Source organism: Leucopleurus acutus, assembly GCF_964270905.1.
Source record: "Leucopleurus acutus genome assembly, chromosome: 7".
NCBI classification, from domain to species: Eukaryota; Metazoa; Chordata; class Mammalia; order Artiodactyla; family Delphinidae; genus Leucopleurus; species Leucopleurus acutus.
In genome coordinates, this window is record NC_139150.1 from 100095994 (window position 1) to 100114639 (window position 18646).

General features: G+C 51.2%; 1 protein-coding gene across 1 annotated transcript; it reads right to left on the reverse strand.

The window, feature by feature from the left end:
- Positions 1-777: 777 nt before the first annotated feature.
- On the reverse strand, positions 778-5987 carry PHYHIP (phytanoyl-CoA 2-hydroxylase interacting protein; the record flags this gene model as incomplete). The annotated part of the gene is made up of 4 exons (XM_082842096.1): positions 5811-5987; positions 4448-4622; positions 2472-2589; positions 778-1312 (listed from the first exon to the last, which is right to left on the reverse strand). Exons 1-4 carry the CDS (start codon positions 5973-5975, stop codon positions 778-780), a joined length of 993 nt encoding a protein of 330 aa, XP_082698222.1. The 5' UTR covers positions 5976-5987.
- Positions 5988-18646: the final 12659 nt, after the last annotated feature.

Consider the following 18646-nt stretch of genomic DNA (forward strand, 5'->3'; position numbering starts at 1 on the left):
GCAAGGGAGAAAGTACGCCGGGATTTACACCATCTCCAGACGGAAGAAGGGGCAACACCAGCAGCCAGGTGCCCCCGAAGCTAAGAGAAAAAGAGGGCCCTTTTCGAGAGGGCAGGTGAAGGGGAAGCACAGCCCTCCCCGTGCAGGAAGAGGGTGCCTCGGGGTAAGAAGCAGGGAGGGGGAGACGGGGGCAGGATGGGGGCGGGGGGGGTCACAGCGGTGCAGGAGACTATTTATAGAGGGAGAGGGTGGGGCCTGCGGTGGGAAGCCCCCAGGCCCGACTCACGGGGAGGGGCATTCTGTGATTGGCCCTGAGCGGGAGGGGGTGGGGCTGAGGAAGAGCACGCCCACAGCTCTCGGCTCACCTCCGGAGGCAGGCAAGCTACAGGTGGGCTTTGGAAGGGAAGGCTTCCCCGGGAGAGCCCTAGGCGGCAGGTCTCCTGAGATGGAGGCCTGGGATGAGGCAAGAAACAGCAGGGCAGGGAAACCAGAGGAAAGGGGAAGTCTCTAGAAATCCACCCGCCCCCCCCACTCCCCACCAACCTGCTGAGGCTAAGAAGCCTTCCCAGCCCCACCAGGCATGGTGGGCCATGCCTACCAAGGGACCACCCTCTGTTGCCTCCAATGCCCTGGGGAAGGGAAGGGAAGGGAAGAGGGAGATGGATGGCATGGAGGGAGCAGGGCGGCAGGGGAGAGAAAGCCAGCTCCCTGCACCTATGCCACCCATCACCACCCTGCCTGCCATCTCTCCCTAGCCCCCCAGCTCCCCAGAAGTCCCTAGCGGCCCACGCTGATGTTGCAGGTCTTGCAGCTGGGGTCTTTCTTGGCGTCAGCAGTGGACAGGCTCATGAGCTGGTGCCCGCTGATCTCCCCCAGGGTGCCCAGGGACAGGTCGACAGGCTCGGTGTAGATGATCTCCAGGATGAGGTCCTGGGCGTGGCGGAAGACCAGCTCCCCATCCTCCACGCTGCAGGTCAGGAACTTGTTGCAGGCAATGTCCAGGAGGGGCAGGCGGTCACGGCAGAAGCGATCCCCCAGGGAACCCTTGGGGGCCAGCACCAGGATGGCATAGTGGTAGGCCGTGTACATACAGTAGAAGTCCGCAAAGTAGAGGTTGGTGCTGGGGTTGAAAAGGCGCTGGGCAGGGATCTGGAAGCGCCAGCGGCCGTAGGGGGAGTCCTGCGGGGGCTGGCCTGTGTTGAACTCCGTGTTGCAGCTGAAGAAGACCCCGTGGAGCATGCCGCTGGTCGGGGAGCCGTGGCTGCCACTGTTATCCTTCAGGTAGGGCTGCAGCATGTTCCCACAGTGGGTCCTGCCCACCCCGGGCGGGGGGAAAGGCCCAGGGGAAGAGAAAATGCCGTTGGTTAGCTGGACTGAGGCTTGACTGCTATTTGCAACCTTGAAGGCTGTCAGCCCAGCTCCCAGCTCTCCCACCAGCTACCGCCTCCACCAGTCACAAATAGAACATTCCAGAATGCAAGAGAAGGGAGGGCCCCAGAGACGGGCTGATCCAGCCCACCTCTTCACGGAAGAGAGATCTGAACGTGCCACTCCCCAGCTTACAACCCTTTGATGGGACTTGCACAAAAAGCAACGCCATAAAGATCTGTTCTTTCGGGCCCCACCTCCCAACACCCCCAAACGCACAGGTAACAGGTAACATCCTCCGGCGGGAATCCCACCCCAGGTCTTTCCTGCCTCTGTGCCTTTGCAGTGCTCTCCCCTCTGCCTGGGCTGCCCCTCCCACATTTTCCCACCTGGCCTGGCAAACTTCTGATCATCCCTCAGGTGTCCCCTCCTCTCCAAAACCTTCCAGGAACAGCAAGCACTTACATTCAACAAAATTTTGACTGCCTACTACGTGCAGGACACTGAACTTTACTCAGCAATCACACATACTTATTATATTCCATCTGTCTGTACTTCCCCTGATAGACTCTGAGGTTTGCCAGAGGCAATTAAATTGAAGCCTCTCTGGTTGGGTGACAGGTGCGGGGCTCAGCAAGCCTCATCTTCTGATTTCCTCTCCAGTCCCTCGGCACCACCTTAAAGGGCGCCCTGAGACCCTTCCCCGGAGCCTCCAGGTTTCCCAGTGCGCAGTATGAAGACCACAGCCCTTCATATTGAGGATCCTCTCACTCTGTATTCCCCTCACCACCTCCCTTGGGTCCCAGGGCCTGAATTGGAGGGACAGCTGACCTGCAGCCCTAGAACCCAATGAAAGGAACTCTCCAAAAGGAGGATCAAAGCCAGGACCTCGTCCACTCATGACTGTTAGCGTCGTGCCCCAGGCAGCCCCATCCTGAGAGCCCTCTCCTTCCCTGGAGCCTAACATCCCCCCCAGATCCAGCCTGGGTTGTGAGGGTGGTGAGGACTCCAGGGGAGGGTCTGGCAACTAACAGGGTGGGGGTGACGTCAGACGGCCGGGGCGGCGGGCAGATCCAGGGCAGGAAAGAGAGACCCAGCCGTACCTGGCGTGCTGGAAGTACTCCTTGTGATGGTTGCGGTAGAAGACGGAGAAGCGGAGCATGCGGCCTGCGATCTGCTCGGCCTTCTCCTGCAACTGGGCCAGGTGCTCCTTGGCGTAATCTGCAAGAGTCCAGGTGGGTCAGTCGAGGGCCAAGCGGGGGATCGCAGCCTGCCCCACAGATCACCCACTGCATACCGTGAACGCCGGCCCACCTCTGTCGTCAGGGCGCAGGGGAGACCAGACAGTCACAGCACCTTGGACCAGTTAGGAACAGACCACTTGGCCTGGCTGGGAACATGAGCAGCTGGATGCTGTCTCTCCTTGTCACCTCTGGGCCCTGTTGCCAGAGGCTCAGGGCTCTGCGTCAGAAAAGGGCAGAGGGCTGCCCAGTTTATACAGTCATGTACAGCGAGGGCCCCAGAGGCTATGATCCCAGACCATCCTCGTGTGAAAAGAGGACCAAGAGGCAAAAGACTGAGAGGAGACAATCTGAGGTCCTTTGGGGAGAGCCCCTCAAATCCACCAGCTAGGAGGCTGCCCACACCACCGCATGGAAGCCAGTTGTAATTTCAGGTGGAGAGTCAGGAGGAAACTGCAGAGAACCAAGGTGAATATTTAGGCAGACCAGGGTCTGGGGCATCCCATGAGAAAGGGGGAAGGTTGGACACAGCATAGTCAAATTGGACTCCCTGGGCCAGGGCCAGAGGCTGGGGCCGTGGAGCCCAGGCAGGGCTGCTGCTAGCCTAGACAGTGCCTTTGCACAAAGTAGGAAGAGGTGCCCTTTCCTCCTTGCTGATGCAGCCCTGGCCAGGGTGCTGGGTTTGACCAAAGGAGGAGGAACTGAATTGCAGCCATCCCCAGCTCCCCAGTTTGCATGACCTCCCACTACATGTAGAGTTCTGGGGTAAACCAAGAGGCTTTCCCTGCAAGGTGTAGGAGCACCTCCAGAGAGTGGCGTTTTGCAGCTGAGCTAAGAAAAAAACACCAGTCAAAAGAGAAAGGCAGGTCAAGGAGACTTGGGGCACAGACTTTGGCAGAGGATGGAGTCAGCAGCCTCCGAGGCCTGGGGCTCAGGATGTTCATGCCCCTTCCTTGTGACAGAGGGAGATCTGGGGCAGTTCTCACCGTGGGCACCAAAAGAATGGAATATCATGGGGCCGATCCTGGGTCATCAGTGAGCAAGTACGCAGAAGCCCAGTATTTGTTCATGTTGGAATTTGCAAGGTAATAGGTGAGTTTGTGGGATGGTTTTCCCAGCCTACGTGGAGGCTCAAGACAAACAAATTGTGATTGTCCTACAAAGTGTCCAGCAACCGATGATCAATAAATGAAACATGGTCCATCCACACAATGGGGTGTTATTCAGCCTTAAAAAGGAAAGAAATGCTGACACATGCTGTAACATGGATGAACCTTGAGGACATTATGCTAAATGAATAAGCCAATCACAGAAGGGCGAATATTGTGTGATTCTCCTCACACGCGGTACCGAGAGTAGTCAAATTTACAGAGACAGAAAGTGGAAGGGTGGTTGCCAGGGCGTGGAATGAGAGGGGAACGGGAAGTTGTTGTTTAAGGGGCATAGTGTTTCAGTTTGGGAAGATGAAAAAGTTCTGGAGATGGATTGCACACCAATGTGAATGTACTTAACGCTACTGGACTGAAAAATGGTTAAGAGGGTAAATTTATGTTATGTGTATTTTCCCCCACTTAGGCTTGCCCCAAGCCAGAAAAGTAACTCCATCCCTTTGTGGAAGAGGTATTGTCAACGTAATTGTGCTCGCATCTGCCTCCTGCATCAGACTGCAGGCTTTGCGGGGGCACGGGTGGGTCTCATCCATGGGTGTCTCCCCGTTGACCGAAGCATGGTGCCTGCGTACAGCAGGTGTTCCTAAGTGCATGCCGGGTTAAGAGGAAGTCCCCTCCTGACCATTACTAAACCAGATGTGCCAAAGCAGCCGGACAGCAGGGCCTCACCCCCAGTGCAGAACTCGACCGTCTCGCTCCAGCCAGACACGAGGTACTCCCCGTCGCTCTGCTTCACGGCGGTCTGCACTGCCACACTGTACTCCGTGCGGGGGCTCAGGAACCAGTGGCCTCTCACCGTCATGGGCAGCGGCACGGCCTTGGCCACGAGCTTGGTGGGGACATCCTGAGAAATGGGGCGCGGACAGAGAGCCTAGAGTCAGATTGGGGGTCACGTCCACTCTTGGCATTCCCCCAGACCTCCCACTCCCCCAGATGGCCGCCTTTCTGCTGAGGAGAGCCAGAGCCTCGGGGATTCAATGGCTCGGTGCCCTGGCCACCATTTTCCCGCAGAAGCAAGCAGTGGCCATTGGGAAGGCCATACAGACACTCCCTGGCCTCCACCCCCTTAACCCCCGATGCCCGTTCTCTTGGGAACTGAGGAGAAAGACCACTGGGGTGGAGGCCTGCAAAGTTGAGGGCGGCGAGACCTTCTTTTCCGAGGGAGACTTCGAGAGCTCTGCACACTGCAGTGCCGTCTCCACGGCAACGGCAAATGCTGAGAAGCCAGGGAGGAAGGGAAAATATGCCTTCTTCTTTGGGGGGGAGGGTTAAGGGGGTGGTGTTGAACAGTCACGTCACCGTGGCAACTGGCCTGCCAAAAGACACCCAGATTGGAAAGCCAGTTCCAAAGAGAGAGAAGGCGAGTAACCCACACGATGCGGTCGTCGTGGGAACCAGCTCCTTCCCACCTCACTCTTCCCCCTGCCTCTCTGCCAGCTCGAGAAGATGGGAGCCTTCCTCCCACCCGCCCCCACGCCGGCTCTAACCCAGGGGAAGGACATCCCAGCCAGTGCAGGACTCGCCATCCCTCTTCTAAACCCAGCAAAGAATAGGCCAGAGGGTCGGGGACACAGAGGATCACACGGGCCCGAGGACCAAGCAAAAGGGCACAACCCTGTTCATGGCCCACGTTGCCCACCCGGTCAACAATAAGGCTGCTTTCTCAGTCGGGGGCTTTGTCGGACCCCTGAGACGCCATCCCCAGGTGTGGCATCTGTGGCCGCACCCTGGGTTTTCCCATCCCATGTGGGTCCAGTCATGATGCCAATGATGGTGTTTGCCGTGTGCTGGGCCGAAGCCAAATACCACGCAGACAATTACCTCAATGAAGCCTCTCCCAAGCTGGCATTATTATTATTCCCTTTTTACCAGTGGAGGAGAGAGGTTAAACAACTTGCCCAAGATTACACAGTAAGAGCTGGACTGGAGTCGGGCCTCTCTGACTCCCAACTGTCCCCTCTAGGCGTTCTGTTATCCTGCCCCCTTCAAGAGCAGGGGCTCGGAGGAGGCGCTCTGGGCACCCTGCACTCACCCGGTGCTTGAACTTGTTGGAGTTCTTATTCTCTTTCTTGTTCAGGTCGATGAAGTAGTGGGTGACCCTCTCCAGGTCACTGTTCTCCATGGTCCAGGAGATGCGAAAGGAGTCACAGGTGATGTTGCTGACCTCGATGCTGTGGGGCGTGGACAGCAGCTCCATGCTCCCCACTGGTTTGGCTTCTGTGTGGACTGAGGAGAGAGGAAGACTCAGCACCTCCCTCCCTGCCACGGAATCTTCTAGAACGTCTTGCTCCCAACATCACTTGCAAGGTGGAACCTTGAGGAGCCATCAATTGCACCTGCCTCATCAGATCTGATGGGAAGATAGCACGAGGAGGACTGGAGGGGTGGGGCCGAAGGTGGGCTGGGGTGGCCCCCTCGGGGGCTCTTGGCTCTCCTGGGAGGTGTCTGCAGAGCAGATGGCACCTGACAGGTGGCGGAGGCAGTGGGAATGCTTCAAACGTGGGGCAGGACAGATTTGCAGCAGATGGAGCCAAGGAGGGGGGCCCTCAGCCAGCAGGCGTGAAAAGAGAAAGGGGTGGGGTGGGGAGAGCGGTGCCAGGCGGTGGAGGAGTGGCAGGAAGCCCCCACCGGGAGCAGGGTGTGAGGGTGAGGCAGGCAGGGGGCTCTGGCAGCCAAGAGGCCCAGGATGCCAGGGCTCTTGGGTACAGGCCCCTCCTCCCTGGTGGTGACTCAGCAAGGGCCACCACAACTCGGGGCTGGGCGTACGAGTGCCACCGAGATGACGTGAATCCACTGGTGGTGGGAGGGGACAGCGGGGCCACGGTTCTCTTCCACCTGTAACATTTCAACTCTCGTTCTTTTTCTTTCAGCAGATCCTCTGTCGCTTGACTCTTAAATTACTAGTTTTTACCTTTACACCTCTTGCAGGCCAGCTACGTGCTAATAATTTCACAAACGTCATCTCATGCAAGCCTCACAATAGGTAGGTACTATGATTATCCCCATTTTACAGATGAAGTAGCTGAGGTCGGTGGGGTGGGGGTGGTACTAAGATGTCGAAGGTCACACAGCTGCAAAATGATTTGAACTCAGGTCTGTCTGATTCCAGGGCCCAAGCTCTTTATCATGAAGCTAAGGTTGTGGCCCCTTGTGTGTGTGTGTGTGTGACACATGTGGTGTGTGTGTGCACAGGTGCACGTGGTTTTACTGCTTTTTATTTTTCCTCCTTCCCTCCTTCCCTTTCAAGGAATTGCTTTTTCTCTCACCTCCCTCTCTCACTCCTTTGCTTCTACCCCTGGCTGCTGTTCCAGGTGGGAAAGGACCACACCACCATTACTCTCAACTGTGCTTTAGCTATAGGACGAGCTGACTCTGGCCTTGACTTTGGCCTGGCTCACGGGAGCTCCTGGGAACAGGGTGGGGAGTGAGAGGAAGGGGAAGTGACTGTCTCTGGGACAAGAAGGTGAATGTGGTTGGACTCTGTCCTGGGGCGTGTGCTCATTACCGCATAGAGCTCATGCCTGCCTCAAGCTCAGCCCAGCACACCTCAGATTTCTGGAGTGTCATCTCCTTTTCTCCCCCTGCCCTCTTCCTCACCCAGGCGCTAAGGGTGAAGGCACCTTGTGCCTTCGAAAGCAGGTACTTCTATTTATAGCTCCCAGAAGGTCCAACCCACACTTTCCTGTCAATTAAGCCTGCTCCGGAGACTGGCATCTCTGGGCTGCCTGGGCGGCAGGCACAGGGAGCAGGATATGGGTGATGGCCCTCACCTGTCCCAGGATGTCACCTGAATCCTTGTTTCATCTTAGCTTCCCACCCTAAAGTGTGTGCCTGCCTGTTGTGAAATTCAGCCAAATGCCAGTGGCTTCGCGTTTGGGGAATCCTATGGTGAATAAGCACAGGGGTGCTACCAGGTCCACCCCGAAATCAAACAGAATGGAATCAGTGTCTAGAAACAACTGTATGATAATAAACCAGCTGGTAATTCCTGGGGACAGGTGTGGAGCAGGTGGGGAGTTGCCATCCCTCGGGCTCCCAGTGAGGAGCTCCCCCCGGGAGGCACATGTGTGCCCCCCACATGCACACACACACACACACACACACACACACACACACACACACCCATGCACCCACGCACACCAACACAGACACACAGCCACCCCAGAGGGCCTGAGTGGCTACCTCCCACCCTCATGGGACACAGTCTACGCCTAGCCTGTGGGTAGACACCTATTCCTGTCCCCGTACTCCTCAGTCTTCTTAGAGGCAGGGGCAGCAGGGGCAGCCGTGTTTGGTGGCAGGGGTCTCCAGGACCTGGCTCCTCCTTTCCTCTCTCCAGTTCTAGGAGAGCTCAGATCACTTCCCCATGCTAGCTTGGGGGGAGGCAGTGAGTGACACTGGGAGAACAATGAAGCCGAGTGGACCGAGGATGGGCGTGCACCCGGGTCTCCAAGCCCTGATGATGGAGAAGGGCAGGGTTTGAGGGACAGGCTGAGACAGCACCTGAGAAACACCCACGGTCCCGTGTAATCCACCCCAAGACAAGCATTTACACACCCACACACAGGCAGGCACACACGCACGCACACAGATGCACTGGGTATGCCCACCCACACCTGCCACACACGGCTGCACACGCCTCCTCAGACATCCTCGTCCCACACACTCACCTACGCACTCAGGTACCCTCCGCCACCTTCCACGTTCTAAGAATGTTCCACAGTTGTCCCTCCACAAGCTGTCACCTCCACACAGACCCACGCATGTTCACGTCCGCAGGCTCTCACACACACACGTAGGCACACACGCCTTCCCACAAGCCATATTTGGGGAAGAAAGGAGGCCACAGGCACCAACATGCATGAGTGCCGCCTCCACAGAGGCACGCTATCCCTCCGCCTGCCTGCACACATGTGTGCATTCGCATCCACGTCAACCTCTGCCCATATTCTGGCGTTCTCTCTCACGGCTCCTCCAGGCTCAAAGCCACAGACTTTGAAAACACGCTTGTCTCCGCCAGGCTCCGCCAGCCCTGATCCTTCACATGCCAACAGGTTTGCGCACCTACGCACGCGGACCTGCCCACGGACAGAGGCTTCTGCCCGCTCTCCCCACCTCCAGCCCCCTTCTGCTCTGGAGTTGTGCCTCCCCACGTAGAAACCCTCTGGTCGCATGCAGTCAGCCCCCCAACAAAATGAACTCCCACACGCGTGACAAGTGAGATGTCCACACCATAAATATACTGCCTCACACCAACCCCCGCCCACACAGCCCCCAGGCTGCTCAGATAACTGATCCCCCCCACGGACCTCACATGTACATGTATGTTCCCAGACCCACCACGCGTGAGCATAAGTGCAGGCAGACAGAACTATGTACGCAAGCAAGCCTCCACTTCCCCGGCAAGCAGGTACTCTTGCTGAACACGCCGATACCCCCGGCCCATGCCCACTCAGAACAGCCACCACACGCCAGAGGGGACGCATCCCCCCACCCCGCTGTCCCCGTTGGCATCGCTGACTGCTGCAGAATGGTCACGGGCTGACTGTGGTGCCCCAGGGACTGGATCCAGCTGTGAACCCCTTTGCCAAGGGCCTGGGGGAAAGGGGACAAGGTCGTCAGCCCCGGCTATCCAGGTGGGCACCTCGGGCAGTGGCAGGACCCTGGCGCCCCCTAGTCCCTGGCCACCCGAGTCCCTCTCGGGATTGACAGCTGGATCAATGCTCTGGGGAGGAAGGACACTCACCTGGCTCCACCGGGCTCTGCAGAGGAAGATCTGGAAGGGAGGGAGGGGAGAGACCTCTGCGTGGACAGTCTCCCCAGGCTGAGGGGCAGCAGCTGGATGCCTGGGTCAAAGGCGGCAGCGCTCTCTCGCTCCCCTGGCTCCTCTCTCAGCTGCCAAGGAGGCTTCTTCCATGCCCCGCAGGCAGCTCCTCCCTGGCTCTGCAGCACGACGCTGCTGCCCCCCGAGAGGCGATGTTCCCAGCCGAGCGCCAGGAGAGAAACGAGCGAAATCAAAGCGGCGGCGTGGAGGAGAGAGAGGCAGAGAAGGCGAGAAAGAACGAGAGAGCCAGACCGAATCTGGCTCCACCAATGGGATCAGTGGCTGCCCAGCGTCAGGTGACAATAAGCAAGCTTGGTCCCTGCTCGCCTGGGCTGGTGGGAGGGGGAAAGGGCAGAGGGTCTCCCAGGGAGCTACACCGATGTCCTTGGAGACAGTGGCAGTGAGCACCTTTCCCCCATTCTTCCAGGACAAGCTGCCCTCAGAAGAAGTCCTTCCAGCACACCCCTGCTTGGAAATCTCTCACTTGAAGGCAGCCCCTAAACTTCAGGATCCTGGGAGAGGGGTGGGGCTTAGCCTAAGGGCTCAGGAGCTCCAAAGCAAGGATTCTGATTGGCGGATGGGAAGGGGGGCTGTGAAGGGGAAGGGTTCACATGGGGTATGTGAGCTGCAGGCGGGCAGGAGGGGGGTTCTGCCTACAGTCTGGATTCTCTCCTCAGGGCCTTTTGCTGATCTGTGGCTCCATTTTCTTACCAACTCAGTCAAGAGATATCAGACCTGCAGCTCCAGGGCCCCCTGATAGTCAAGGGAGAATGTCTGGCTACTTAAATTCCCCAGGGGGGGAAAGAAAAACAAGAGAAAGAAGTTGTGGGGCAGTGAAGGAAGAACAGAGGCAAGAAAGTGGGGGCGGGAGGGACACACAGAGCTTGGAGTGTTCTCATCCCAGCCAACCACCTGGGCTCAGAGAAGCCAAGCCCTGAATACCTTGACCAGAGAGATTCCTATCTGCTGTCTTAACAACAGGAAGCTTTTCTGCCACCCAGAAATGAGGACCCTGAGCATGCCACCATGAATAACACTCAAGAAAATCTGAGTCAAGCAAACAACAGTGACAAAGAGTATGTACGGTGTGGAAAAGCACAGGCTTTGCAGTCAGACAGATACGGTCAAAATTCTTGCTCTGTCACTTTCTAGCTGGGTGACCTTGGACAAGTTACTCAATCTCTCAGAGCTTCAGTTTCTCCATCTGTCAAGTGGGATAATAACACAGGTTTGTTGTCATCACTGAATGAGAAATCACATCGTAAATCTCAAAGCTCTGGCTGATCTACCAGATGCGCCCAGTCACGCATCAGAGCTGTTATCATCACCATCATTATTGACCGTGCCTGCCTGCAAAGAGCCCACTGCCTTTTAGGGGAGAAAAGATGGGCATTTAGAGACCCAATTAGAGAACAAGGTGTATACAGCTAAATTGAGGGTACAGATGTGGATGCACTAAAGGAGTGAGGACCAGCTCCAGAGAGCAGGGGGAGCGCAGGCAAGAGGAGAAGGTGGAAGCAGCAGCGTGGTGGAAGGTGGGGAGGTCTTGGTGCAGACACAGCAGACACAGCAGGCAGGCCCTGGGTGAGGGCCTCAGAGAGCCGTAGGAGGCCTGAGCTGAGTGTAGGGACACTCCCTGAGAGGGACTCAGAGGCTGCAGATATCGGCAGCAAAGGTTAGAGGAGGTGACAGTGGACAGAAAGTGAACAGTTCACAGAAAGCAAAGACAGCAGAAGCCAATCCTACCCTAAATGGGCATGGAGAACCCGGGCAGGTTTGGTCAGATCCTGAACCTCACAATGCGGTGTGGGGTGTTACACCGAGGCAGGGTTAAGCCCTCCCTTGGCCAAACATGAGTAGGTCCCGCTCCTCACACACCTACACTGAGAAGTTGAAACTCCAAAGAGATGCACCGTGTCATCTCATGGTCACGGCCAGCATCAGACATCTGGACCGACACCTGGCCCTACAACCCACCTGAGGACAGCAACTCAGTTTCCCCATCTGTAAAGGAAGACTAGCCTCAGCACACCCCCACCTCCCACCTTCACAGGATGGCACACAGACCGCATGAGATCATGTGTCCCAAGCAGAGAACAGTCGCTATCTGAATGCACTTTCGTGGAGCTGGGCGCTAGTGTCAAGTGAAGACGCAAACCCTCTCAGAGCTCCTGCCTCCTCTTGCCTCAGAGGACTTCTCTGCAGATCACATGAGAAAACACATGGTAAGAAGAAAGCATGATGAGCCAAATATAACTAACTCCGGATGAAACCAAACAACTGCCAAGATGCACTTTGGCTGCATTTTTTTTTTTTAAATAACTTTTTTTTTTTTTTTGCGGTACGCGGGCCTCTCACTGTTGTGGCCTCTCCCGTTGCGGAGCACAGGCTCCGGACGCGCAGGCTCAGCGGCCATGGCTCACGGGCCCAGCCGCTCCGCGGCATGTGGGATCTTCCCGGACCGGGGCACGAACCCGCGTCCCCTGCGTCAGCAGGTGGACTCTCAACCACTGCGCCACCAGGGAAGCCCTAAATAACTTTTTATTACACAAGCCATACGTGATCATTGTAGAAAGATGAGAAGAATTAATTCTAAAATTTGAGAGAATTAAAATTGCTGGTTTCCTCACCATTCAGAAATAGATGTATATGATATATACTTTATTAGCAAAAATAGAAAGTATAAATACTGTTTTATAACCTGCTTCTTTCACTTACCAATACTTTTTCTGTTCATTACATAGTCTTCCTACAGTTGTGTTTTTGTTTTTTGGCCATACCGCTCTTAGTTCCCTGACCAGGGATTGAACCTGGGCCTACGGTAGTGAAAGCACCAAGTCCTAACCACTGGACCACCAGGGAATTCCCTACAGTATTGTTTTAAATTTAAATATTTTCTATTTCTTTGGAGCCAATTCCCATCTCCTCTGATGAACTTAGTTTACTTTTTCTCCATTCTAAACAACACTGCAAGGGACATTCTTGCAGCAAAATCTCTTCCCACGCTTTAATTATTTTTTCCAGTAAAATATTAAGAGATATAATAAATATAAAGGGACCTTATTTGGATACTGATTTCACAGCAGCTAAAATTTGAATACTAACTGGATCTTTGATAATATTTAGGAATTATTAATTCTGATAATGTTTTAGTTCTTTTAAGTTCTTTTAAGAGAATATCCTTCAGCGATACACATTCTAATATTTATGGATGAATAACATCATATCTGTGATTTGTTTCAAGATAATCTCGGGGGGACATGGGGTGTGTATATGAAAGATCAGCATGGGTGGATAATTATTGAAGCCAGGCACTTTGAGATTCAATAAGCTATGGTCTCCACTTTTGTGCATGCTTGGAAGTTTCCATGTTAAATACTATATCTAAGCTATGATTACAATTATAACAAAAGCGTCTATTAAGCACCAAGACACAGTGCTAGGCATGCGATTCTCACAACGACCTCGAGGGGTGGATCTATCAACCCCATTTTCAAAGGCGGATAGTGGGAAATGAGACTCGATCCATAAGGAGTCAAGCTAGAGTCAAATCACGTCTGAGTACAAAGGCTGGGTTCTTCGTGGTAGAAGGGCACAGAGCAAATATAGAGTCTGAGGTAACAGAGAATGAGTCTGTAAGTGAAAAAAATCTACAGTCTTAACATTGCTCATGCACTTTTTAGACTCAAAATGTTTACGTCTGTTTCCCCATGGTTGAACTACGTGTGGAGATCTCAGGGGCCAATGAATGCAGACACATCCAGACAGCCTATAAAAACCACCTTGTTCATTTACAAGTGTCGACAATGACAGGAGAGGGCAGTGACTGTTTATGAGAACTGTGTGGATTTCTCAGTGCTTATTTATCTGTTCAAAATTATGTTTAGACTTCCTACAACCCTCACCAGTCACCTATTTCAAATTTACTAAGGAACATTAATTCTAAAATCTGGACACATTCCTGAGTATTCATTCAACTAAAGAATATAATATGTTTTTTTAGCTTTTTTAAACTTAAATATGTAACAACTTTAAGACATGGAAAAATACCGAATTATATTTAAGGACTCTGAAAAGCTATTAGAAGAGACACTAATGAAACGTTGGAGGGGCAGAAGAAATTTCAAGGGAAGATCAAGAACAATGAAGAAAGAATCACAAGTGAAATGAGAAGGGAAAGGACTAATGAGATAGAATGAAGGTACTGGAATAGTCACTAAACTATACCTGAAGTGGACCAGCATAGCATAGGAACTATGGAATACCCCTGGGCACAGCATGGCAAGATACAACACATACTGAATACGTGAACTCCTGCCAGGCTGGAAAGGCTTGCCTCCACACTTACTCTATTTAGAGAGTTGCATAGGAAAGAGCCTATAGAGAAGACATAGGAAAATGCAAGGCAAAGATGGCTTTTACATCAATGGTGGCAAAGTTAAATTACAGTTACAATCCACCTGGAAACAATCCACCCTTATTTTTCTTTTTTTTTTTTTCAAGATTTATTTTTTTTGGATGTGGACCATTTTTAAAGTCTTTATTGAATTTCTTACAATATTGCTTCTGTTTTATGTTTTGGTTTTTTGACCGCAAGGCATGTGGATTCTTACCTCCCCGACCAGGGATTGAACCTGCAGCCCCGACATTGGAAGGCGAAGTCTTTTTTTTTTTTTTTTTTTTTTTGCGGTATGCGGGCCTCTCACTGTTGTGGCCTCTCCCGTTGCGGAGCACAGGCTCCAAACGTGCAGGCTCAGCAGCCATGGCTCACGGGCCCAGCCGCTCTGCGGCATGTGGGATCTTCCCGGACCGGGGCGCGAACCCGTGTCCCCTGCATCGGCAGGCGGACTCTCAACCACTGCGCCACCAGGGAAGCCCTGGAGAGTACTCTTAATGGGAAATGATAATAATTGTTGTTAGGAAGTAAACCCCAAAATGTAAAAGGTAGAAGGCTTAAGTATTCTTTCCTCTTGTCCTTTCGGCCTGAAAAGTGCTGCGGAAATCCAAGAAGCACTGCAGTAAGGAAACTGGTTAAGTAAAGTATGATGTAAGACAACAATTTGGAATAATATTTAGCCATTAAAAACCATAATTTAGGGCTTCCCTGGTGGCACAGTGGTTAAGAATCTGCCTGCCAATGCAGGGGACATGGGTTCGAGCCCTGGTCCAGTAAGATCCCACATGCCGTGGAACAACTAAGCCTGTGCACCACAACTACTGAGCCTGTGCTCTAGAGCCTGGGAGCCACAACTACTGAAGCCTGCGTGCCTAGAGCCCGTGCTCCGCAACAAAAGAAGACACCACAATGAGAAGCCTGCATGCCTCAACGAAGAGTAGCCTCCACTTGCAATTAGAGAAAGCCTGCGCCCAGCAACAAAGACCCAACACAGCCAAAAATAAATAAATTTTAAAAACCATAATTTAGAATATTTAATAACTCAGAAATGTTTATAGTATATTAAGAGAAAAAAGCAGATTATAGAACCATATATAAAATGTTTCCATTTTTAACTTTGATACAATTTTTAAAGGTTACTTTCCATTTACAATTATTACAAAATATTGGCTACATTCCCCGTGCTGTACAATACATCCTTGAGCCTATCTTACACCCAATAGTTTGTACCTCCCACTGCCACACCCCTATATTGTCCCTCCCCCACCCCCACTGGTAACCACTAGTTTGTTCTTTATATATGTGAATCTGCTCCTTTTTTGTTATATTCACTAGCTTGTTGTAGTTTTTAGATTCCACATATAAGTGATACCACACAGTATTTGTCTTTCTCTGTCTGACTTATTTCACTTAGCACAATGCCCTCCAAGTCCACCCATGTTGCTGCAAATGGCAAATTTTCGTTCTTCTTTATGGCTGAGTAGTATTCCATTGTGTATATATACCACATCTTTTTTATCCATTCATCTCTTGATGGACACTTAGTTTGTTTCCTTGTCTTGGCAATTGTAAATAATGCTGCTATGAACATTGGGGTGCACCTATCTTTTCAATTAGTGTTTTTTTTTTTCAGATATATACCCAGGAGTGGAATTGCTGGGTCATCTGGTAGTTCTAATTTTAGTTTTTTAAGAAACCTCCATACTGTTTTCCACAGTGGCTGCAACAATTTACTTTCCCAAGAACAGTGTACAAATGTTCCCTTTTCTCCACATCCTCGCCAACATTTGTTATTTGTAGACTTTGATAATAGCCATTCTGACAGGTGTGAGGTGATATCTCATTGTGGTTTTGATTTGCATCTTTCATAATTAGTAGTTTTGAGCATCTTTTCATGTGCCTGTTGGCCATCTGCATTTCTTCTTTGGAAAAATGTCTCTTCAGTTCTTCTGTCCATTTTTTAATTGGGTTGTTTGCTTTTTTTGATGTTGAGTTGTTATACTTCATTTATAGTTATTATACTCCATTTACAGTTATTATAAAACATTGGCTGTATTCCCATTGTTGTACAAGATATCCTTGTGGCTTATTTTACACCTAATAGTTTGTACCTACTGTTGTACCCCTACTCCCAGATTGACCGTTCCCCACTTCCCTCTTCCCACTGGTAACCACTAGTTTGTTCTCTATATATGTGAATCTTCTTCTTTTTTGTTACATTCACTAGTTTGTTGTGTTTTTTAGATTCCACATATAAGTGATAGCATACGGTATTTATCTTGCTCCATCTTACTTATTTCACTTAGCAGTAATGCCCTCCAAGTCCGTCTATGTTGCTGCAAATGGCAAATTTTCATTCTTTTTTATGGATGAGTAGTATTCCATTATGTATATGTGTGTCTCTCTCTCTCTCTTTCTCTCTCTCTATATATGGATGCTTTTTAAAAATTTCCAAATTTTCTACAATGAATAAGTATCTTTGTAAAACACAAAATAAAACAAAAACCTAGGAGCTGCTAGAAAGCTGCTGGACCTCAAAGCCCAGAGAATGACATCAAAGCAGTTTTATCTAGTGTCCCAGTCAGAAGCTAAGAGCTGCTATGCATAGCTCTGTAAGGGACAGGAAGAGCTTTCCTTTGTTTAGGTTTAGTTATATAAAACCAATATGGAGAAAAGAAGTTGAAAAAAGTCTCGTTTAGAAACCAACACAATATTAATATATTATTAAATTGACAACAATTTAAAAAATTTTAAGAGCCAATACTCAAAACAATGTGGCAAAATGTTATATATATTCTTATATATGACATACATTTATGTATATGTTTTCTTACTGGTGATGCATATCAACACAACCCTTTGAAAGCAATTCAGCAAAATGGATGAACAACCATAAAATGTGCATGTTCAGAATGGTACAAGCCACTGTGGAAACAGCTTGGCAGTTTCTGATAAAATTAAGCATACAACTATCATTCAACTCAACAATTGCACTTGTGGGCATTTATCCCAGAGAAAGAAAAACTTGCACAAAAACCTGTACATGTGTGTTCATAGCAGCTTTATTTGTGATAGCCCCAAACTGAAAACCACCCAGATGTTCTTCAAAGGATGAATAGTTAAACAAACCATGGATATTCAGCAATAAAAAGGAATGAACTAGTTATACGTGCATGATACATGCAACAACTTGGATAATCTCCAGGGAATTACGCCGAGTGAACAAAGCCATCCCAAGAAGTCACATATTGTATTATTCCATCTTTGAATGATTTCCACTCTGGAAATAACAAAAGTATAAGATAGAGAACAGATTAGCAGCTGCCAGGGATGTGTGGGAGAGAGGGAAGTGTGGCTGTAAAAGGGCACTAGAGGATCCTTGTCGTAATGGAAATGTCTTGTATTTTTCCTACCAATGTAGATATTCTGGTTGTGATAGTGTACTATAGTTTTACAATATGATACTATTGGGGAACCTATGTAAAAGGTACTTGGGATCTCCGAATTATTTCTTATAACTGCACGTGTATCTACTATTATCTCAAAATAAATTTTACTTAAAAAAATAAAGTACATCTTCTTTTGGTCAGTTATCAGAAGTCTGGAAATTTGTTCTAGGAATATTATCCAGAAGAAAAAACTTTAAAGGCACCAGATGTTCACTACAGTGGTATTTACAATAGGGAAAAGAAACAATTTAAGTGTCCAAACAGGAACACAGACAAATCGTAGCATAGCCACCCAAGAATTATGCAGTCGTTTGATGCAACAACAAAGCAACGTTATTTGAAAAGGGAGGATTCAAAACTGTGGTACAATGTGAAATCTCTGTGAGGGGGATTGTAAGATATTACAGAAGTTTTAATAGTCTATGTGAAATTCTAACAAATGTTTTCCTTCCTTCAAGCTATCTGTAAAGTTACATGGTTTTTACACGGTTTGGGGGTGGAGGGAACGACAGTAAAGGACATTTTTTTATGTTAAATTACAAATGTCGGAGTCACGATAAAAGTTCTTTAAATCTGTCCCTCAGAACCAACAGAACAAACTTCGTTTTTCAGGTTCCAGGGTGGGAACAAGAGTGCATACAAGGGCCCACAGTCACGAGTCCAGGGCAGGTGCCATTAGGCACCCGATTCATCCGCTGCAGCTGCTCCAGCGCTATGCCCACAGCCCAACCCCAGGATCCCACCAGGAGTCCTGGGAAAGGACCCCCGAACAAGGGCGAGGATGCAGCCCAGAGGTGCAGTGACCACTCCAAGGTCACCAGCGAGCTGGCAGTCGAGGCTCGGCCCGGCCCAGCCCAGAGCTCCCTGACTCTGAGTCGGGGTCTCGCTCTCTCCCCCGCGTCCCCCGCCCCAACCCAAGCTTCGACCCCAAGGCTCCGCAGCGGCGAACTCCCACGTTGCGTCCAGGCGGCCACCCGGCCCCCAGCCCCTGAGCTGGCGCCCCCACCTCACGCCGCCGGCCAAGACCCCCCGAGCGCTGCAGCGTGGCGGGACCTAGACCATTCCCCGCTTCCTTTTTCGCCCTCTCAACCCAGCTTTTCCCGACTCCGGGAAGAACCGGGAAGAGAAGGCGGAGGGGAGCTAGGCGCCGCCGGATAAATACTGTGGCTCGGCCCCGCCCACCGACCTCACTTCCGCCC